Source organism: Pelmatolapia mariae, linkage group LG15 (genome assembly GCF_036321145.2).
Source record: "Pelmatolapia mariae isolate MD_Pm_ZW linkage group LG15, Pm_UMD_F_2, whole genome shotgun sequence".
NCBI classification, from domain to species: Eukaryota; Metazoa; Chordata; class Actinopteri; order Cichliformes; family Cichlidae; genus Pelmatolapia; species Pelmatolapia mariae.
The window spans coordinates 9,120,853-9,144,334 of record NC_086240.1 but is presented as its reverse complement, the minus strand read 5'-3'; the positions used below and the strand labels follow the sequence as shown (position 1 = coordinate 9,144,334).

Genomic DNA, 23,482 nt, shown 5'->3' with positions numbered 1-23,482 from the left:
TCCAGATGTGGTCTGACAATGGGTCGCAGCTGGTCCAGGATGAGCCTTTCCAGGGTCTTCAATTCAATTCAATTCAATTTTATTTATATAGCGCCAAATCACAACAAAAGTTGCCTCAAGGCGCTTCATAGGTACAGAGAAAAACCCAACAATCATATGACCCCCTATGAGCAAGCACTTTGGCGACAGCGGGAAGGAAAAACTCCCTTTTAACAGGAAGAAACCTCCGGCAGAACCAGGCTCAGGGAGGGGCGGGGCCATCTGCTGCGACCGGTTGGGGTGAGAGAAGGAAAACAGGATGAAAGACATGCTGTGGAAGAGAGACAGAGATTAATAACAGATATGATTCGATGCAGAGAGGTCTATTAACATATAGTGAGTGAGAAAGGTGACTGGAAAGGAAAAACTCAATGCATCATGGGAATCCCGGCAGCCTACGTCTATTGCAGCATAACTAAGGGAGGATTCAGGGTCACCTGGTCCAGCCCTAACTATATGCTTTAGCAAAAAGGAAAGTTTGAAGCCTAACCTTGAAAGTAAAGATAGTGTCTGTCTCCTGAATCCAAACTGGAAGCTGGTTCTACAGAAGATGGGCCTGAAAACTGAAGGCTCTGCCTCCCATTCTACTTTTAAATACTCTAGGAACAACAAGTAAGCCTGCAGTGTGAGAGCGAAGTGCTCTAATAGGGTGATATGGTACTACAAGGTCATTAAGATAAGATGGGGCCTGATTATTTAAGACCTTGTATGTGAGGAGCAGGATTTTGAATTCAATTCTGGATTTAACAGGAAGCCAATGAAGGGAAGCCAAAACAGGAGAAATATGCTCTCTCTTTCTAGTCCCTGTCAGGACTCTTGCTGCAGCATTTTGGATTAGCGAGTTTTTAGGACATCCTGATAATAAAGAATTACAGTAGTCCAGCCTGGAAGTAATAAATGTATGAACTAGTTTTTCAGCGTCACTCTGAGACAGGATATTTCTAATTTTAGAGATGTTGCACAAATGGAAGAAAGCAGTCTTACATATTTGTTTAATATGTGCGTTGAAGGACATGTCCTGGTCAAAAATGACTCCAAGGTTCCTCACAGTGTTACTGGAGGCCAAGGTAATGCCATCCAGAGTAAGAATCTGCTTAGATACCATATTTCTAAGATTTTCAGGGCCGAGTACAATAACCTCAGTTTTATCTGAATTAAGAAGCAGAAAGTTAGCGGCCATCCAGGTCTTTATGTCTTTAAGACATTCCTGCAGTTTAACTAATTGGTGTGTGTTACCTGGCTTCATGGATAGAAAGAGCTGCGTGTCATCTGCATAGCAGTGAAAATTTATGCTATGTCTTCTAATGATGCTGCCTAAGGGAAGCATGTATAATGTAAATAGAATTGGTCCTAGCACTGAACCCTGTGGAACACCATAATTGACCTTAGTGTGTGAAGAGGACTCTCCATTTACATGTACAAACTGGAGTCTATTAGATAGATATGATACAAACCACTGCAGCGCAGTACCTGTAATACCTACAGCATGTTCTAATCGCTCTAATAGGATATTATGATCAACAGTATCAAACGCAGCACTGAGGTCTAGCAGGACAAGCACAGAGATGAGTCCACTGTCAGAGGCCATAAGAAGATCATTTGTAACCTTCACTAAAGCTGTTTCTGTGCTGTGATGAGCTCTGAAACCTGACTGAAACTCTTCAAATAAGCCATTCCTCTGCAGATGATCTGTTAGCTGTTTGACAACTACTCTTTCAAGGATGTTTGATATGAAAGGAAGGTTGGAGATTGGCCTATAATTAGCTAAGACAGCTGGGTCTAGAGATGCTTTTTGAGTAAAGGTTTAACTACAGCCATCTGAAGGCCTGTGGTACATAGCTGATTATTAGAGATAGGCTGATCATATTTAAGATCGAAGAATTAATTAATGGCAGGACTTCTTTGAGCAGTTTTGTAGGAATGGGGTCTAAAAGACACGTTGATGGTTTGGAGGAAGTAATTATTGAAGTTAACTCGGAAAGATCAATTGGAGAAAAAGAGTCTAACTTAACATCAATGGTATTAAAAGTAGCTGTAGACGATATTACATCTGTGGGATGATTATTGGTAATTTTTTCTCTAATGATAAGAATTTTATTTGTGAAGAAGCTCATGAAGTCATTACTAGTTAGTGTAAAAGGGATGGTTGGATCAGTAGAGCTCTGACTGTTTGTCAGCCTGGCTACAGTGCTGAAGAGAAACCTGGGGTTGTTCTTATTTTCTTCAATCAGAGACGAATAGTAAGGTGTTCTGGCTTTGCGGACGGCTTTCTTATAAATCAGCAAACTATTTCTCCAGGCTAAATGATGATCCTCTAAATTTGTGACACGCAATTTGCTCTCCAGCTTACTAGTTATCTGCTTTGGGGTACGTGTTTGAGAATTATACCACGGAGTCAGGTACTTCTGATTTGAGGCCTTAGTTTTCACCGGAGCTACAGTATCCAGAGTTGTACGTAGTGAGGAGGTAAAATTATTAACAAGATAATCGACCTCTGTTGGAGTAGCATTCAGATAGCTGCTCTATGTTGGTACAGGGCATTGAAGATGATAACAGTGGGTGGATTATATTCTTAAACTTAGTTACAGCACTTTCAGAAAGACATCTACTTTCATAACGTCTACTCTCCACTGCTGTGCAATCAATTATTGTAAATGTAAATGTTATCAGGAAATGATCAGACAGCAGAGGGTTTTCAGGAAACACTGTTAAATGTCCAGTTTCTATGCCACATGTTAAAACAAGATCTAGAGTGTGATTAAAGTGGTGGGTGGGTTCTTTTACATTTTCACAGAAGCCAATTGAGTCTAATAACAGATTAAATGTTGAGGCTGTCATTTTTAGCATCTACATGGATGTTAAAATCACCCACAATAATTATTTTATCTGAGCTGAGCACTAAATCAGATAAAAAGTCTGAGAAATCAGAGAGAAACTCTGTGTAAGGCCCAGGTGGACGATAGATGATAACAAGTAAGACTGGTTTCTGAGTTTTACAGCTGGGGTGGACGAGGCTAAGCATCAGGCTTTCAAATGAATTAAAAGTCTGTCTGGGTCTTTGGTTGATTAATAGGCTGGTGTGAAAAATTGCTGCCACACCGCCCCCTCGGCCTGTGCTTCAAGATTTCTGGTAGTTAGAATGACTCGGGGGTGTTGATTCATTTAAACTAACATAATCATCCTGCTGCAACCAGGTTTCTGTAAGGCAGAGTAAATTGATTTGTTGATCAATTATTAAGTCATGTACTAACAGAGACTTGGAGGAGAGAGACCTAATATTTAATAATCCACATTTCACTGTTTTACTCTTTGGTTCAGATGTGGATACTGTATTGTTCTTTCTTTGTGAGTTTTTATGTTTAAGTTGTTTATTGCTGGTTTTTAGTTTGTTTTTGTCTGTTTGGGAGCTGACACAGTCTCAAAGGAGATGGTTTCTATTTTTGGGGGTGGGCGGGGTAGCAGGAGGAGAGAAGCTGCAGAGAGGCGTGTAAGACTGCAACTCTGCTTCCTGGTCCCAACTCTGGATAGTCATATTTTGGGGGGTTTAATAAATTTGTCCATATTTCTCTCCTAACAAGACCAGGTTTCCTTCAGAAGGTTTGCCAATTATCTATGAAGCGCACATCGTTTCTGGGACACCACTCAGACAGCCAGCAATTTAAGGAGAACATGCGGCTAAACATGTCACTCCTGGTCTGATTGGGGAAGGGACCAGAGAAAACTACAGAGTCCCACATTGTTTTGGCAAAGTTACACACAGATTCAATATTCAATATCTCACATGTCTGAGAAGAGAATCACCAATTACCAGAGTTTGACCCCCGGCGGGTGTGCCGCCAAGTGGGGAAAAACGGTTAGACAGATGAACAGGTTGGTGGTGTACCTGGGGCTTCTGTTTAGGACTATGCTTCCTCCTCACCGTCACCCAGCCGCCCTCTTTCCCCAGCTGCTTGGGGTCTGCCGGGGAACAGCTAGCGGGGCCTGCGCTATCTTCGGCTGCATCAGCTACTCGGGCCTGGCTAGCTACGGGTGAATGAAGGGTGCGAAGCCGAGTCTCCAATTCAGTAATCCTGGCCTCCAGAGCTGCAAATATGCTACATTTGTTACAGGTATCATTACTGCTGAAGGAGGCCGAGGAGTAACTAAACATCTGACACAATGAGCAGGAAAGTGCAGGAGGGACAGGTGAAGTAGCCATGGTGCTAACGAGTCGGCTACGAGCTAAGCTAAGCTAGCGAAACAGTAAAGAGACAGTGAGTGAATACTTTGGCTATAAATTAGGTAGTGAGCACACAGAAAGTGTGCTTCGGATGAAGCACGTAAAGATTATACTATGAAAAAGGAATGTATTTAAAAGTTTTTAATTAAATTGCTAAGCAGAAAAGCTACTCAGAAACACCACGGTGTTTGAGCTGGAACAGGAAGTGATACTCTACCACAAAGCGAGCGAACACCAAGTCTTCATGATGTGGGAGGTCAGTGCCACAGGCCTGTAATCCTGGGGGCCACTGGGACGTGGCGTCTTTGGAATAGGGACGAAGAATGATGTCTCACACATCATTGGTACCCTCTTCAGACTCAGACTCAGCATAAATAGTTTATGAAAGACTCCACACAGCTGGCGGCACAGGCCTTGAGGACGCAGGGACTCACTCCGTCTGGTCTAGCAGACTTGCCTGAGTAAAGTCTCCTCATTTGCATCTCAACCTGGTATTGAGTGAAGGTGATGGGTGGGGGAGGGGTGTCAGGAATCTCACAAGAGGCAACAGGGCCATGTTAAGAGAGAGGCTGGCAAAGTGGTGTGGCTCTGGATTCCAGGCTGACTACAGGTGAGGTTGTGACACTGTGGTGTCGAATCTATTGAAAAACAGATTCAACTCGTTAGCTCTATCCTCACCTCCCTCAGCTCCCCTGCTGTTGGTTGGCCTAATCCAGTGATGGTCTTCATGCCCCTCCACACCTCTCTCATGCTGTTCTGCTGGAGTTTCCACTCCAGCTTCCTCCTGTAATTGTCCTTAGCCTCTCTGATCTTGTCCCTGGACCTTCCTCACCTCCTCTTTATTGCCCCCTCTGAAAGCCCTCTTCTTGTCGTTGAGGAGGGCTTTGATGGCCCCATGGGTGACTAAGGACGTGACTAAGGAACACCCTTCACCTGGTGTGGGAGTATGAAAAGGTATCAAGGAAACTAGAGGATTATAGGAACCATCTTTGTTTTAACCTAAGATGCAGACAAAGCAGAGTTGTTCCTAAGAGTTTGTGCTTTGGATCCACTGTCAGGGGATACAGAGCAGATTTGATTCTACGGAGAGCACAAAATCAGCTAAGTGAAAGGATTAGACAGGTCCATTTCACTACAGATGCCCTCCAGAGCAAGATTAGCCAGACTCTGCAGGAACTGAAAACCCTTCTACCCTCTCCTATCCTAGAAGAGGTTTACAAGTTTGTAGATAAGGCTCAACGGCTCAGCGTTGTCTTTCTTTTCCTGAAAAGAAAGACAACACAGGAAATTCCACACCTTGCTTTCAGTCTGAACCTACACAACTCAGAGAAGAACACACACCTGAGGACAGTCAGGAAAAACGGGTGAAGAACTTTTCAGACCAGAATCTCATTAAAGTAAGGGATTACTATTGCAAAAAAGGTAATTAGATCACCGTTACTTTCCCGTAAGCACGCTGCGTTACTTCGTTACTAAAACCGTAATTCTTTTGTGAGTGTCTCATGACAATGATGTAAGCGAGTGCGACGTTCGTGGCAGCAGCTGTGTGCAGATCAACAATGGATAATATATGTAGTGCGGGAGATAGTATGAGCGTGCAGCGTTTAAAGCGTGGAAGTACTGACCTTACTTTGAGTTTGATTCTGTAAAAAGTGACAAAAACATTAGCGTCTGCTGTCCACTGCCTGGGAAGAAAATTTCTTTTTACAGCGAAAAAACCCCTAAACCTCCGAGTATACTACCAGGGAATGGGATATTCACAGACAAACTCGCGGATTCTTCCACTGACTGCTGCGGCATACCTGCACCATTTGTTTAAATGTTAAACAAATTTCTTCGAGTCAAAGAATGTTGCATATAATTTAATTTTTGCTTGAAGCATAAAGTTAAAAGATTAAAACTAATAAAACAAGTTTTAAAAAGAGACTTTTCCATTTGATTTTTGACCTCCCAGCCCATTGTTCCTTCAGTGGGCTTGTTTCAGTCATTATGCAAATGTACTGTTTATAAGATTTGGGGAAACCTGCAGTCAGCTGAGACTGAAGAAGTCACTTGGATGATTGACGAAATGTTTCTCTCACAAACGCTACGTCCAGATGAACAGAATAAACTTTTGGAGATTTCCATTTAAATACATTTTGTATGATGGATTATGCAGAAAAAGCAGAATTGGGCTGAAAGATCTATTGCTTTATTACCATTATTCAGGTTGTAAATCGTGTTTTTAAAAAGTAACTAAGTAACTAAGTAATTAATTACTTTTGAAAATAAGTAATTAGTAAAGTAACGGGATTACTTTTTGGGGGGAGGTAATTAGTAATAAGTTACTGATTACTTTTTTCAAGTAACTTGACCAACACTGGTCCTAAACACAATGGATTACCACACAAAGATCACTACTCTCCTCAGTGACAACAATACCTAAGAAGCCTTAAAGCGAGACCCCACAAGCAGCTACAAAAAGAAAGTTATAGCTTGCCTTCAAGACCTGGAAAAGGACAAAATCATTGACCGCCTTACATATCACCGCCTTTACCCAGGGGATGCCATACCCTGCATCTACAGACTTCCTAAGATCCACAAAGGAGTCCCACTCAGACCTATTGTCAGTAGCATAAACTCAGCTACTTACAACATTTCAAAACCCCTTGCTACCATCCTAGCACCACTCGTGGGGAACACCCCACATCACATCAAGAACTCCGCCGAGTTCACCGACAAGGTCCAGAAACTTACCCTGGATCCAGATGAAACCATGGTGTCCTTTGATTTAGTCTCTCTCTTCACTTGCATACCCACCACGGACGCAGTGGAGACTGTCAGAAAACGACTACAAGAAGACAGCTCCTTGGAAGACAGGACCAACTTCACACCCGATCAGATTTGCACACTGTTAGACCTCTGCCTTACCACAACATACTTCAAATACAACGAAGGCTTCTACAGATGGAAACATGGCTGTGCCATAGGCTCCCCCGTGTCACTTATTGTAGCCAACCTTTACATGGAAGAAGAGGAAAAAAGGCTCTTGGCTCTTTTTAAGGGAGATTACCCAGCCACTGGTACAGATATGTAGACGACACCTGGGTCAAAATCAAAAGACAAGAAGTGGAATCCTTCACAGCGCACATTAACGCTGTGGATAAGAACATCAGGTTCACCAGGGAAGACACTAAGGACGACTGTTTGCCTTTCCTGGACTGCGCTGTGCACATTGAAGAGAATGGCAACCTCAACATCGAAGTTTACCGGAAGCCCACACACACGGACCAGTACCTCCTCTTTGACTCCCATCACCCTCTGGAACACAAACTTGGAGTAATCAGGACCCTACACCACCGGGCAGAACATGTTCCCTCTAAGCCTGAAGGGAAAAAGAAGGAACACACACATGTAAAGGAAGCACTTCAAACATGCAGTTATCCTAATTGGGTGTTTAATAAGTCAGCAAAGATGCACAGAAAAGAAGATCAGACACCAGCGAGGGAAGATAAGAAAGACAGACGCAACAACATTGTCATCCCCTATGTAGCCGGTGTATCAGAGAAACTCAGGAGAGTTTTCTCCAAGCACGACATCCCAGTGTACTTCAGACCCAGCAACACACTCAGACAGAAACTGGTTCACCCGAAAGACAAAACTCCAAAACACAGACTTAACAACGTGGTGTATGCTGTACAGTGCAGTGAGGAATGCCCAGACCTCTACATTGAAGAGACCAAACAGCCACTTCACAAGCGCATGGCACAACATAGAAGAGCCACCTCCACAGGACAAGACTCAGCAGTCCATCTGCATCTAAAGGACAAAGGTCACTCTTTCGAGGATGCCAATGTTCACACTTTGAACAGAGAGGACAGATGGTTTGAAAGAGGAGTGAAAGAGGCCATCTATGTCCACTGTGAGCGACCATCTTTGAACAGAGGTGGTGGCTTACAACACCAACTGTCTGCCATCTATAATCCAGTTTTGAGTTCCCTCCCCAGACGACTTAACGCCCACTCACACCCTGGGCCATCTGACCCCAGGAAATCACATGATAGGGTGGGGCTAGGTTTCACAATGAGCTCACCCGAAACCCTGGCTGATTGTGACCCACACCGATTTTCACACCTTGGCTCAGGTGATTAGAGGATCATCAGGGGGTCTTTTTCTTCCTCTTTTAGGGGGATACTCCCACTGGGTTTAAATCTGGGACTCTCCACCATTTTACCCTAGAACTGAAGAAGCTTCTCGGATGAGAGGTGAAACATCTTCAAGCAACCTAAAGAAGTCCAGACGCTTTTCTTTCCAAGCTCCTTAGACTACGATGACCTGGATGACTGAGAATCTTCACAGACATTCCTTGTTCTTCAGTGCAGGCATTATCTTTACCTAATAAACCCCTGACAATGCCAAAGCAGACTTTGCATTAGAGAACCTGGTCTAAGGTGTTTAGAATGAAATAGAATAGAATAGAATAATCCTTTAATTGTCACACAAGGGGAAATTTGGGTGTAACAGCAGCGATAAAGACACATATACAAACAAGCAGTACACAAGACACAGAACAGAAATATACACAATTTTTACATATTTACATGAAGGACAATGGTTACCAAAAACTAAGTACCATACTGTTATTATATTAAATAACGATAAGAGGCAACCCTGGTTATAGTGTGAATCGGTTGATAAAATAGTGCAAGTTACAGCGCAGATGTAAACATCTATGATTGTTGGGAGCAGTTCTGATTGTACAGTCTGACAGCTGCAGGGAGGAAGGACCTGCGGAAACGCTCCTTCATGCATCGGGTTTACTGCAAAACTCAGTTTCATTCAGCTTAATTCTTGTTTTTCTCCCTGTGATCTCCATCCTGAGTGGAGGGTGTAAGCAGGCCTGCAATGTGACATTATTTTCTTATCTTTCTTATCACATAGTCCTGTCAGGGTTTAGTAGTTTGTAGTTTGGAGACAGAGCAGGACTAAAGCTGGTTCAGCCTCTCAGAGACTGATGATGGTCCGAACAAGGTCACGGCAGAAGGATGAAGCCAACGCAGCTGCTCCACCCTTCAATAAATGGTAAATAGCCTGTATTTGTATAGCGCTTTACTAGTCCCTAAGGACCCCAAAGCGCTTTACACATCCAGTCATCCACCCATTCACACACACATTCACACACTATAAATATACACATCCATAGCTACACAAAGCCCCAACCAGTCTCTCAGATGACTGCCCCTGGCTGAGCCCATTTCTGCTGGAGGCTCCTTCCCACTGTGACCAAGTACCGTCACCCACAAGGTTTTATGATTGTTTGGGTTTTATCTGTATCATCGAAGTGTCTTTACCTTACAATATAAAATGTCTTAAGGCGACTGTTGTTGTGATTTATAAATATATAAATGTGATTTTATTGAATTTCATAACAGTAAACAATCATGTATTTGCACTTTTCTTCTCATATGATTCAAAATGTCAAACAACATACTTGGAATCATATGTTTTTTAGAAGTCAGTAAAAAAGTATAATAAAGTTGATCCACCAATTTGTACAAAACTTTGCATCAGTACACACATAAAAAAAAACATTAAAAAAACATTCCAGATTTTCCAGCAAACACAAAATGTACAACTAAAAATCTAATCACTTCCACATAATCATGGAAATACATTTTACAGCTCATCGGACAAGATGGTCTTACTTTGGTTGCAGCTTTCCTTGTTCTCATTTACGGCATCTTCATGGATGAAGAAAAAGAAAACACAGAATCAATTTCTGGTCAATGTTTGGTCAATAATCAATGTTTGGTTAAATTTCATTCATGGATCAATGAATGTAAGATTCCAAAGGTAGGATCTGAGGTTTGAGTTCAGGCTATCCCTCACCTTCTGCCATTGTGGTGTAATACTCAATCTCGTCCGCTCCTTCTCTTTACAAAGGGTACACATGGAAGTAAAAAAAAACACATTATAAGGTTCTATAGTGATATGACAGTGAAATAAATTGTAATTGTAGCAGAAAAAGTCCGGAAATGTGTGTTTGGTGGATTATGGTCCTACCTACAATAACCCTACCTATGCTCCTTGGCAATAAATCTTATACAATTGGAAAGTCTGTTTATTTCCCTTTAAATGGTGCCACATTTGTAAGGAAAATGCATTTGAGGGCTGGACAGCAGAATTGAGTATGTGGGTTGTGCTTATAAATCTCACCTCTTATCTGAAAATGCCAAATAGTGTATTCTGCTATTAACTCTTATTTTGTGTCATTTATTAGATTGGATGATGGAAGTCTGATAAAAGAAGACATATTGGTTATTTAAAAATGTATTCAGACAGCTGTAGACACAATATGGACTTGTTAGTGAACATACCATTCCTCCACATGTTCAGGTTCTAGTGCACATGTTACTGACACCATCACAAATGGGCCTGATGGTGAATGGCAGTCATGCTAGGCTTCCTGGCAGCCCTCTGAGACCAGACACTGGCTATGTATCAACTATTCTTGATTGAATAGTAGTGTAGAGAGCAGTTGATCATATGATCCTGCAAACCTTGACTGGAAGTCTGTGGAAGACTGCTTTTGGTTCCTAAGTGCTGTTGTCTTCTTAAGACACACTTCACACTTCACAGTCTGTCTCTGACATCCCTCATCCACATCCCTTATATGGAACGTGGCCTTTAGTCGGGAGATGGCACTACGGTTTACTCCAAATGATGCTGCAGGACCAATCAGGCTGTCACTACTTGGATTACCAGAAGCTCAAAAGAAAAGTCGATAACAGCCTATCCCAGCTACCAAAGGGCGGGGAGTGGATTGCACTCTGGGAAGGTTACCAGTTTAGAATTCACAGTAAAACTTCAAAGTTCCGCACATGATGAACAAAAATGCTGCAGTTCTCAGAAAGAGTTTGATTAGATTTGTTTCTAGGTGTTTTTAACGGTTTATGTAGAGGTGACATCAGTAGTCTACTGAAATTAACATCAACTTATTCCAGCAAACTGAAACAACTTAAGCATCACAATAAAACTTCTCAGGGAGATAGTATTATTATTATTATTATATTGTTTTTTAATAGAATTAATAATTAATTCTGCAAATAGCTGACCTGATTGGCTACCTCCCAGGACTTTTTTTGGGGGGAGGTAACAACGGTAAAAACAATAACAATAATAATATTCATATTTATAACAAGGTGCAATAGTAATTAATGTGCAATAATAACAGTGTGCAATACAAATACACTTATTCTTCATTTTTTTTACTGAGTTAATTTACTGTGTTGTGTTGTTTGTGTTGTGTTGTGTTGTGTTGTGTTGTGTTGTGTTGTGTTGTGATGTGTCGTATCGTGTCGTATCGTGTTGTGTTGTGTTATTCGTAGTGCCAATGTAGGACAGGTTTCCAATTTCATTGTACTACAGTACTGTACTGTATGTATGACTGTGCAATGACAATAAAGAGTTATCTTCTTATCTTCTATCTTCACATGAGCTTGTTCCATATAGCCAGCAACAAGTCAGACTTGCTCCTGGTGGGTGCTGGATTCTGCCATAGCTGTCCTTTGTCACAATTCTATTCATATTTACGGACAGAATTTCTAGGTGTAGCCACATGCTGGAAGACTTTTACTTGAGTTGAAGCCATTCTTTCGACTCTGCTTTTCGCTGATGATGTGGTACTGTTGGCTTCATTGGTGGTAGCATCACACCGGAACAGTTTGCAGCCAATTGTCATACAAGAATCAGCACCTTCAAGTCTAAGGCCATGGCTCTTAGCCAGAGAAGGGTGGAGTGCCCACTCCAGGTCAGGGATAACTTGGAGGAGTGGAATGGAGGAGTTTAAGTGTCTCTGGGTCTCATTCACAAATGAGGGAAGAGGGTAACTGCGGATATCAACAGACAGACTGGTCTAGTAATGTGGACACTGTACCAGCCCGTCATGGTGAAAAGAGAGCTGTTTTTTCCTAATTTATTCACCTTACTACTTGGGCCCCCCTTGTTTAGGTCGCCGTGGTGGAGGACTTGCCTTCGTCCTTAAGGACAGTTACACATGCAAACTGAAAACTATTCTTCTGTTGAGTCTAAAAAAAATTAAGGTTGGCTCTACGAACATCTTTTATTGTGTTTTAGTCTATTGCCCTCCTGGCCCCGCTACTGTGTTCTTAAAGGATTTTACGGACTTCTTGTAAATGGCCTGTATTTGTATAGCGCTTTACTAGTCCCTCAGGACCTCAAAGCGCTTTACATATCCAGACATCCACCCATTCACACCCTGGTGATGGCAGCTACATTGTAGCCACAGCCACCCTGGGGCGCACTGACAGAGGCGAGGCTGCCGGACACTGGCACCACCGGGCCCTCTGACCACCGGGTGAAGTGTCTTGCCTAAGGACACAACAACCGAGACTGTCCAAGCCGGGGCTCGAACCTGCAACCTTCCGATTACAAGGCAAACTCCCAATTCTTAAGCCGCACAGTCTTGGTGACATGGGTATTATCAAACCAATTCAACTTCCTATTCTGTCTAATTCTTTTTGCCAAAAGGGATGAACTTTTCCACATTCTCAAATAGCATGCATAAATGTCCCTTGATCTGAGCTACATTTCCAGCAGATATTACTGGGCATGATTCCCATTCTGTGATGTTTAGAAGGAGTGAAGTACCATCTGTAAGTTAATTTGTACTGAGTAAATTTAACCCTGGCCTCTCATATATTTAGTCTTCAAGTTTTCACATATTTCCTTTTTTAGACTGCTAAAGAGTTTGTAGAAAACCGCTGCTCTTTGTGCTGCACTGGGCAATTCTAAAAACTCCACCACGATATTTGTGCTTTGAGTAAATTTTCCTTTGGTAATACAATCCCTTATTTGTAAATATTTCCAAAACATATTTTCTCTTATCAAACCATGTTTTGGGGTTATTTCCGCAAATTACATAAACACAAATAGAGATCACTTATCCTGTGTATGCCGTTGACAAGCCATTCCTTCCAGTACTGTTTTGTTTTTTGTTTTTTTAATCTGTACAACAGATGAACACTATGGCTGGTGTTCATAGACACCTTATACTAGTGTTTCCTAAACTTAATCCATCACTACTATGTTCTATTTTAATCCAGATTCCTTTTATAGTTTGCAGTGAAATTTGTTAAACCATTGCTTAATGGGGCAGAAGTAGAAGTCACTCTTTACTAACACATTGTAGATAAGTTTATTGCTGAAAGACACAGCTAGCAGTCTCACACACTCTTTAGGTTTTTGAAGTTTTGTGTGTAATGTTTTAGTCTCTCACACCTTACCATTTTCTTCTTACAACAGCATGATTCCCAAAGTTTGGCTCAGTAAACAAACGAGGATACAGAAAGATACAGTTGGAAGATTAATTATTGTGTTTTGTATGATGTGTTTGTTTGAAGCTTAAGTTAAAAACAAGAGAAAAAACTCTAAATACTTTACATTAAAGTCGTACATTGCGTTTCTGCGCAGTGTACCAGGGGCATGTGGAAACGTTGTCATACCATATGCACGAGGAGTGTGTGTGTGTGTGTGTGTGTGTGTGTGTGTGTAAACAACTTTTAATTTTCTTCAGTTTGAGTCTCGGCCTCAGGTAGCTCTACTTATCATCAGTGTTGGGTGTAACGCGTTACTGTAATTAAATTACTTTTCCACTGAAAAAGTAGAGTAACTAATTACTGTTCATTTTTAGGTATTTTAATTACAGTTACTTAAAATGTACTTGCATTACATTGTAAAATAACTAAACTCGCTGAAAATCATTATTAAACGTAGAAGTAAACTCTGCCGCTTTAACATCGCTGTAGTGCAGCTGTACGTCATTTCGCGCCAGTTTGCTGCATAGTCGTATTCTACAGCGGAAGATGTCGGACTCGGCTGAAGCGAGTGGCTGTTTTATGAAATGGACATATTCCCGTCACTTCACTTTTCTAAAACAAGCAGACAAAAACATTACGGTAATATGTAAGCTATGTCCTGGGGAGAAAAAACTATCGGCCGCTGTCAATAGCACGAGTACTCTGCTGAAGCACCTGACACGGCAGCACAGACAAAGCCTTCTGAGGGAGCCATCTTCATCATCCATGGATAACACCGCGGGAACTCCTGCTAAGCAGACGAAACTTTGATTTCACTTCAGCAACACAGAAAGTGTCTGAAGGTGAGCTTAAGAAAATGATTGCAGGCTACGTTGTGGAAGAGATGCTACCGCTGCGTACTGTAGAGTCTCCGTCTTTTAGGTGCACATTAAACAAAATACCTGTGTGTGGCAAAAAAGCAGCACTGCATGATCGAAAAACGTTTTCTACTTACTTAGATAAGTGTTATGCTGACATGGAAATGGACCTTAAAGGGACATTCGAGAGTTTGGAATATATTTCCACGACTGCTGACATTTGGACCTGCCATAACAAAAGTTTTCTGGGAATGACGGCACACTGGATTGATCCTTCTACTTTTGTATGAGGACATGCAGCGCTAGCATGTAAAAGAGTTCCAGGGAGACACACATATGATGTCATCGGCAATGAAATCGAGCAAGTACATTCGGCTTATGGACTGAACTCTAAAGTGACAGCCACCGTAACAGACAACGGGTCCTATTTTATCAAAGCTTTTAGAATGTTCCAGAAATCAGACTCTGATGAGGAATCAGAAGATGAAGAGGTGACATTTACTGATGTTGAGCAGACCCTCTCCACAGAATCTGAAGGACAGTTTTCTCTCCCTCCACACTTAAGGTGAGCATCACACACACTGAACTTAATTTTTCATGATGTTGAGAAATGGCTTCAAGCAAAATTCATCTACAGAAGTGCAACTTCAAAGTGTTCTGCAATGTGGACAAAAGCAAACCGTTCTTCTGTTGCTTCAGAGTTGGTAGATAATTTTTTCAAGAAAAAACTCAGAGTACCTGTTTCAACACGATGGAATTCATTTCACGACGCTCCAGTATCACTGACATTCCCCTTGCTGAATTAAATACTGTCTGCACTCAGTTTGGAATCAAATGCTTCACTGATCGGGAGTATCTGTTCCTAAAGGAGTATTGTATCGTGTTGAAGCCACTCACTGTTGCACTAGACATATTGCAAGGAGAAGAGAACTGCTATGTTGGAATCCTTCTTCCAACTCTGGAGATTCTAATGTCCAGGACGCACTGCAGGACGAGCTGACAGCATCCCTCCCTGATATCATTGTTAAGGTAATCTATATATAGCCTTACCCTAAAATACATTTTTGTTTTATTTATCATGCTCTTATGTGAAGTGTCTGATGTATTTTTTTCTCATAGGCGATAAAGGCGCTTTTCCTCAATGATGGACAATAAAGAAGCTCTCCTGGCTGCAGTCACTTTGCCTAAATTTAAGTTACGCTGGATCAGAGAAGAAGAGAAAAAAGACATGGTTAGGGCAATGCTTACTACAGAGTGCCGTGGGTTGTCTCTTGAAGACCAACAACCTGCTCAAGATCACAAGAACCCTGCTAACTCCACTGATGACTTTTCTTCATTTGAGGAGGACGACTGTACCTACTCTGCTGAAACAGAGGTGATGGAATATTTGAAATCTGCTGGGTCTGAGCTGGGTGTTCTTAGCCAGTTTCCCAGGATTAAGGCCATTTCACTGAGGTACAACACAGCCACACCATCGAGCGCACCAGTCGAAGGCTTTTTAGCCTCGGCAATCTTGTGCTGACACCCAGAAGGAACAGACTGTCAAGTGAACGCTTTGAGTAATGTAATTATGTAAAAATGTAATTATTAAAGAATGTTTTTAAAGAATGTAATAAAGATGATTCAGGAAGCAAAAAGGCTAAACTATTTCATGTTGACTCGTATTTTTTTTTAAATTGTTTATTATTTAAAGAGTTTAATTTCTATTGTTTGTCCACTCAAGGTTTATAGGGATTTTAATAAGTATTTAGTTAAATTACTTATTGAGTAATTAAGTTTTCTTTTCAGACACAGTAATTAGATAAGTATTTTAAATACAATATTGATTAAGTAATTAGTAATTAGTAATTAATTACTTTTTTAAAGTAACTTACCCAACACTGCTTATCATTGCTGAGTCAGTTGTCTGTTTGTGCTACTTTTTTCAAGGAGCAGTGGATTATTGGTAAGGGTGACTTTATGTGTTTAGTTACTTACTTAAGTGGAAGTACTGTGGAAAGTTTTACCTTACATACATAGGGGTGAAAAAACAGGATCTGAGGAGGTTCGACAAGTTCTGAGGCAACTGTTTACAAGATGTTGTATCCTATCCAAAAGTTTGTTGCAATTTTACATTGAGAAACATTATCCTTAACATATTTGACCCACGTAAAGTACTATGGCCATCACACTGTCATTTCTAATTGTTTAAATAACTCGTGTCTTAAGTCATTCCATCATACAGAAAATAAAAAAAGCCGCATGGTTCACTTTTACATCACAAAATGTTAGAAATATAAGCCGCTCATAACAACCTGAAAGGTTGGGAATTTAAAATGCAAACCAATGAAAGCAGAAGTAGAAGACTATAATGTCACATAGCACATGGTGTCTATTATTCTACAGACATTTTTAAATAAGACCTTAATAAAGATGTTTAATTTCTTAAGAAATATGCAGATGGAGTGACCTTTATCAAAAGTAGAAGTTACATCTGTGGCTAAACCATTGTACACAAAAACTTTAAAAATCTATAGTGTGTGAGGCTGTGTAAGTAAAGCTTGCCCTTTTTGCCCCGCGTGTGACAAACCATGTGTTGAGGGTCGTGGATTTGACACCTCAGGATTGTGAATGTTTGGGAAACACGCTTCTGGCTGAGCATAAGATTTCTGCTTACAACTTAGAATCTCAGTTCTGAATGAAATTAAAAACATTTTTTGTAAGTGTGGCTAATGTATAATTCTAAGGCACACACACACACACACACACACACACACTCCTCGTGCATATGGTACGACAACGTTTCCACATGCCCCTGGTACACTGCGCAGAAACGCAATGTACGACTTTAATGTAAAGTATTTAGAGTTTTTTCTCTTGTTTTTAACTTAAGCTTCAAACAAACACATCATACAAAACACAATAATTAATCTTCCAACTGTATCTTTCTGTATCCTCGTTTGTTTACTGAGCCGAACTTTGGGAATCATGCTGTTGTATGAAGAAAATCTCTCGCAGACGAGCTTAACAACTTCTATGCTCGTTTTGATGCAGACAACAGAGAGCAGATCCTCTACCCTCAGGAGGACAGTGAGGCTGCAACTTTAACTCTGAAAACAGAAGCTGTGAGATGGACCTTTAAAAAGGTCAATCCTCACAAAGCTCCAGGACCGGACGGCATCCCAGGCCGGCTACTCAGAGTGTGTGCAGACGAGCTGGCAGAGGTGTTCACCAACATCTTCAACCTCTCCCTGAGGCAGTCAGTGGTCCCCACGTCCCTCAAAGCATCCACCATCATTCCCATTCCCAAAAAATCAGTGCTCTCCTGTCTGAATGACTACCGTCCTGTTGCACTAACATCCGTCATCATGAAGTGCCTGGAGCGGCTGGTCAAAGGTCACATCTGCTCCTCCCTCCCTGACACACTGGACCCTCTTCAGTTTGCCTATTGGACAAACAGAGCCACAGAGGATGCCATCGCCCTGGCAACACACACCACCCTCACTCACCTGGAGAAAGGGAATACATATGCAAGGATGCTCTTCATCGACTACAGCTCGGCATTTAAAACCATCATCCCCTCAAAACTTGCCACGAAGCTCGTCGACCTTGGGCTGGGAACACCGATCTGCAGATGGATTCTAAACTTCCTCACAAACAGGCCCCAGGTGGTGAGAGTTGGTAAGCACACTTCCTCATCACTCATCCTTAACACAGGTATGCCCCAGGGTTGTGTGCTTAGCCCCCTCCTATATTCCCTGTTCACACACGACTGTGTTGCTAAACATGAGTCCAACATCATCATCAAGTTTGCTGATGACACAACCATCATAGGCCTCATCACAGGCAATGATGAGACGGCCTATAGAGAGGAGGTGATGGCACTGTACGAGTGGTGCCTGGAAAATAACCTGACTCTCAACATCAGCAAAACTAGAGAAATGATAGTGGACTACCGGAAACGACCAGTCAGAGAACACCAGCCCATCCACATCAACGGTGTCAAGGTCGAAAGGGTCAGCAGCTTCAAGTTCCTTGGAGTCAACATCACTGAGGACTTCTCCTGGACCCTCACACAGACACTGCTATCAGGAAAGCTCGCCAGCGGCTTTACTTCCTGAGGAGGCTGAGGAAGTTTGGCATGAACGCCAGCATCATCTCAAATTTCTACAGGTGTGCAATTGAGAGATTGCTGACGAGCTGCATCACAGTTTGGTACGGAAGCTGCTCTGCCAGCAGCCGTAAATCACTACAGAGGGTGGTGAAGGCAGCAGAGCACATCACTGGCACGAGGCTTCCTGCCATTCAGAACATTTATCTCCAGCGATGCCTCCGTAAAGCACACAGCATCATCAAGGACCACAGCCACCCAGCACATCAGCTGTTCTCCTTGTTACCATCTGGCAGATGTTACAGGAGTCTGCCTGCTCGCACTACAAGACTTAAAAACAGTTTTTACCACCAAGCCATACGACACCTCAACCATAACACTTAAACACACACACACAGTCCACAGGACTCAGAAGCTACCCTGCAGCTTCACAAGTACTCTGTTTAATCTGCACTGGTCACTCCACTTTATTGTTATTGATATTTATATTTAAAAAGTGCAATACTGTAAATTTCTGCTGCTCATTCCTGTGCAATATCCCATTTGCCCCCCCCCCTCATATTTCTTTTCAAGATTTCTTATTTAATCACTAGTGTACATATATTTATATTTATAGATACATATATATTTAGTCATCTTTTCTCTTTTACCATGTCTCTCTAATATTTTGCTCTTTACTATTTTTCTATTTTTATTTTATTTTATTATATTATATTATATTTTATTATATTTTTTTCCTACTGTATCGTGCTGCTGAGAGACCGCTGCTCGTCAAACACATTTCATTGCGATGTTGACCCTGTGCTAACTTGCATATGACAAATAAAACTGAAAACTGAAAACTGAAACTGAAAATTGTAAGGTGTGAGAGACTAAAACATTACACACAAAACTTCAAAAACCTAGAGTGTGTGAGACTGCTAGCTGTGTCTTTCAGCAATAAACTTATCTACAATGTGTTAGTAAAAAGTGACTTCTACTTCTGTCCCATTAAGCATTCAAGCATTCATTAACCCCTAAAATTTGAGTTTAGTGTTTTAAGTCATCCATTCATTAAAAAACATGAGTCAACACTTCTTTCTACCATCAGCATTACTGAAGTGACACTAATGATGCTTCATGTCACAGTGTTTATGATGAAAAAACATGTTCTCTCATTAGTAGATGTCTGCATTGTCACTTGTCATGATTATGTCCAGAGCCAGGGTTCAAGCTTCCTCTTCAATTACCATTGATCATTAATAGGGCGCACAAAAGATTCGTCACATTATGCCCATAAACAACACATTTTTATATGATATATTTTATAATCATGTATGATTTTCCTTCCACTTCTCACGTGTACACCACTTTGTATTGGTCTTTCACGTGGAATTCCAATAAAATTGATTCATGTTTGTTGCTGTAATGTGACAAAATGTGGAAAAGTTCAAGGGGGCCGAAGACTTTTGCAAGCCACTGTATATTTTTACATCCTCTCAGTCTCACTATGTATTTAAAAATGTATCCCTGTCTCCTCTCAGCTGGGGTCCTCATTTAGTGTCACAATCCTCAATCTAATACAAACACAAATACACTCCAATAAGTTTACTGGATTTAATAGGGATAGTTTATTTATTTATTCAACTAACTTTCAATTTCTAAGTGATAGATGTATTTGCTGTCTATGACTTGTGAAAATATTTGTCATGTGGTCCATAGGCATGTTTAGCTTGGCAAGTGACTCTATAAACTTTTCATTTATTAGCATTTTTTTTTTCAAATGAACTGATTCAGTATTGCACTCACCAATGGCCAGATGAAGCCTGTGACCAAAACACTGGACCCTCGGCCACTTGTTTAGTTAACCACCTTAACAATATTAGGTACGTTGTCAGTTGTTATAGCAACCAGTCCCGTCGGGTTGAGCTTCCAGCTGTTGAGGACATCATGCAGGGCTTCAGCTAAATGCTCTCCGGTGTGGTCTTGAGCTGGTCTGGAGACAGGCAGTTTTCAGTTCCCAAGTCTTCCATGAAATGTATAGTCACACTCATGTATGCTCGTCCTGCTGGACCACATGTCGGTGGTCAGTGCGAAGTGAGACATTTTGGTGAGCCGGGCATCGAGACTCAGTATACATTCTCTGGCGAAGTATTTCCGACTAGATGGTATCTTCGGTCAAGGGTTTTTAGCAGCTATATAAAGCCCTCTTTTCCACAGTTGAGATGGGGACCATGTCTTTAGCGATGTGATAGACCACTGCTCAAGGAATTTCCCAGCACTTCTCACTTTTTCTATCATATACATTCTTTACAGAATACATTATTCTGCTGCTCATCTGACACTTTGAATCCAATCCATCTCCAAATAATTGAGTCATTGGTTTTCTTTTTGCCAACCAGGTCCTGCTAGCTACCATGTCCATCTTTTCACAGACTGCAGGTGTAGTGATGGGGGAGGGGGTGTTGTGTTCAGTGAGGGTGAGAGGCAAGGCAGACAAACCCAGATGAGAGAGAGGCAAAATAGAGGCTCCACAAGTGTAATTACAACGCAACATAGACTACATCGATATAAACAATATTGTCACACCTTATGTCTCATATAAAAGTATATTGATATATTTTTTTTTAAACTCAATATATCGCCCAGTCTTAATAGCAACTTATGTCTACCATGTTAGATGGATTAACTGATTAACTGCCTTTCTATAGACTTTCAGACTCACTTTGGCCATAAAGCTGACAAAGAGACCCTATGCAATGATGGATGAGAGATTGGTTTGCAAGAAAGTATGGTGTAGGGTTGTGTATATCATAAGTGGAAGATGAAAAGAGAAAAAACGGAGGATGAAAGGAAACCTAAAAATGGGAGGGGGGATATATAAGATGAGTACGATATGCATTGGTTCTTCTTTCTGCTGCTTCTTTCCTGTCTGTCTTTTCTGTTTGTTTCTGTCTATGTTTTAAGGCTCTTCACCCTGGGGTTGCTTTGCTTTTTGTTTGTTTTGCTTGCTTTCTATGTGTTATTTCTGCAATAAATGTACTAGTCTGCTGTTCATATGACACTGTGTAATAAACTATGTTCTAAGAATTCTACTCTTTTCCAGAGAATCATTATGTCGTAGTGTAGGATGCCATCCTGTACCTCGTACACAGAGCCCACTCACACCTGGACATGTTTAATAAATTGAAGAACATATATACTGTCAGTTTATTTGTCTTCTCTCTTAAAAGGAAACCAACACAACACCTATTGGTGAGGACTAATAACTGCTTTACAGTCCTCTAATGAGCTAATCAGTAACATAAAAGCTTTAAATGAACAGAAGTCTGCAGATAGAAATGATCTGACAGCATTCAGGTTAATATTCAGTCACCAAAACCAATTTAGAGTGAAGAAAGAAATATTTACCTGCAGCCTTCAGAAGCTCTGCTCTTCCAGTTTTGCAGTTTCCCAACCGCTGATCTTCTGTTCAAAGTTGCTCAAACTGCCTCCTTATATAAAGAAACCCAACTCCACCCCCACACACATCGACCACGTGATTTACAGTAAATCCTGTATATGTCAGCAGGTCTGCTTACTTTCACTTTCTGTGTGTGTGAGTGCATGTGTGAGTGTGTGAGAGTTAGTGTACTTGTAAACAGTTCCAGGTGGGGACTTTGACCTGAATACACACCACCCCTTGTGACCTGATTCACGGTGGGGACCTAAAATCAGATCGCAAAACCTCACCACATGCTCTAAAACAGTATACATGCTCCATCCAGTTTTCTCAAAATGCCCCCACATGATCAAAACCTGAGTAAAATCTATGTGATCCACTCCACTTTAACGGTAGACGTCAGTCCTCCAATATAGCAGAAGTAGAAAAAATATTTAATTTGGGCCATCTTTAAGTAAGGATTTGTTGGGTTGGCTGCTAAACAAATACATTATCAGTGCATGCTTCAGGAAACCCATTATGAGCAAGCACTCAGTATTGGAACAGAAAGTGGACAGGAAGAACTGCAGAGTTGCAGTCTTACACGCCTCTCTGCAGCTTCTCTCCTCCTGCTACCCCGCCCCCCCCCCCCCCCCCCAAAAAAGAAACCATCTCCATTGAGACTGTGTCAGCTCCCAAACAGACAAAAAACAAACTAAAAACCAGCAATAAACAACTTAAACATAAAAAATCACAAAGAAAGAACAATACAGTATCCACATCTGAACCAAAGAGTAAAACAGTGAAATGGGGATTATTAAATATTAGGTCTCTCTCCTCCAAGTCTCTGTTAGTACATGACTTAATAATTGATCAACAAATCGATTTACTCTGCCGTACAGAAACCTGGTTGCAGCAGGATGATTATGTTAGTTTAAATGAATCAACACCCCCGAGTCATTCTAACTACCAGAAATCTCGAAGCACAGGCCGAGGGGGCGGTGTGGAAGCAATTTTTCACACCAGTCTATTAATTAACGAAAGACCAAGACAGACTTTTAATTCATTTGAAAGCCTGATGCTTAGCCTCGTCCACCCCAGCTGTAAAACTCAGAAACCAGTCTTACTTGTTATCATCTATCGTCCACCTGGGCCTTACACAGAGTTTCTCTCTGATTTCTCAGACTTTTTATCTGATTTAGTGCTCAGCTCAGATAAAATAATTATTGTGGGTGATTTTAACATCCATGTAGATGCTAAAAATGACAGCCTCAACATCGCATTTAATCTGTTATTAGACTCAATTGGCTTCTCTCAAAATGTAAAAGAACCCACCCACCACTTTAATCACACTCTAGATCTTGTGTTAACATATGGCATAGAAACTGAACATTTAACAGTGTTTCCTGAAAACCCTCTGCTATCTGATCATTTCCTGATAACATTTACATTTACAATAATTGATTACACAGCAGTGGAGAGTAGATTTTATCAAAGTAGATGTCTTTCTGAAAGTGCTGTTGTAACGGAGTTAAAAAAGACATCTGAAAAACATGCACT

General features: G+C 41.2%; 1 protein-coding gene across 1 annotated transcript in view; it reads right to left on the bottom strand.

Moving 5' to 3' along the window:
• The window catches only part of LOC134643833 (uncharacterized), a 37,635-nt gene extending 15,680 nt beyond the window's left edge, over positions 1-21,955 (bottom strand). The window contains exons 1-3 of the mRNA XM_063496420.1: positions 21,913-21,955; positions 10,127-10,170; positions 9,943-9,978 (exon numbers count right to left, since the gene is read on the bottom strand). Of these exons, the coding sequence (XP_063352490.1) occupies positions 9,943-9,978; positions 10,127-10,136 (46 nt within the window). The 5' untranslated portion in view covers positions 10,137-10,170; positions 21,913-21,955. The remainder of the gene's footprint in view (positions 1-9,942; positions 9,979-10,126; positions 10,171-21,912) is intronic.
• Positions 21,956-23,482: the final 1,527 nt, after the last annotated feature.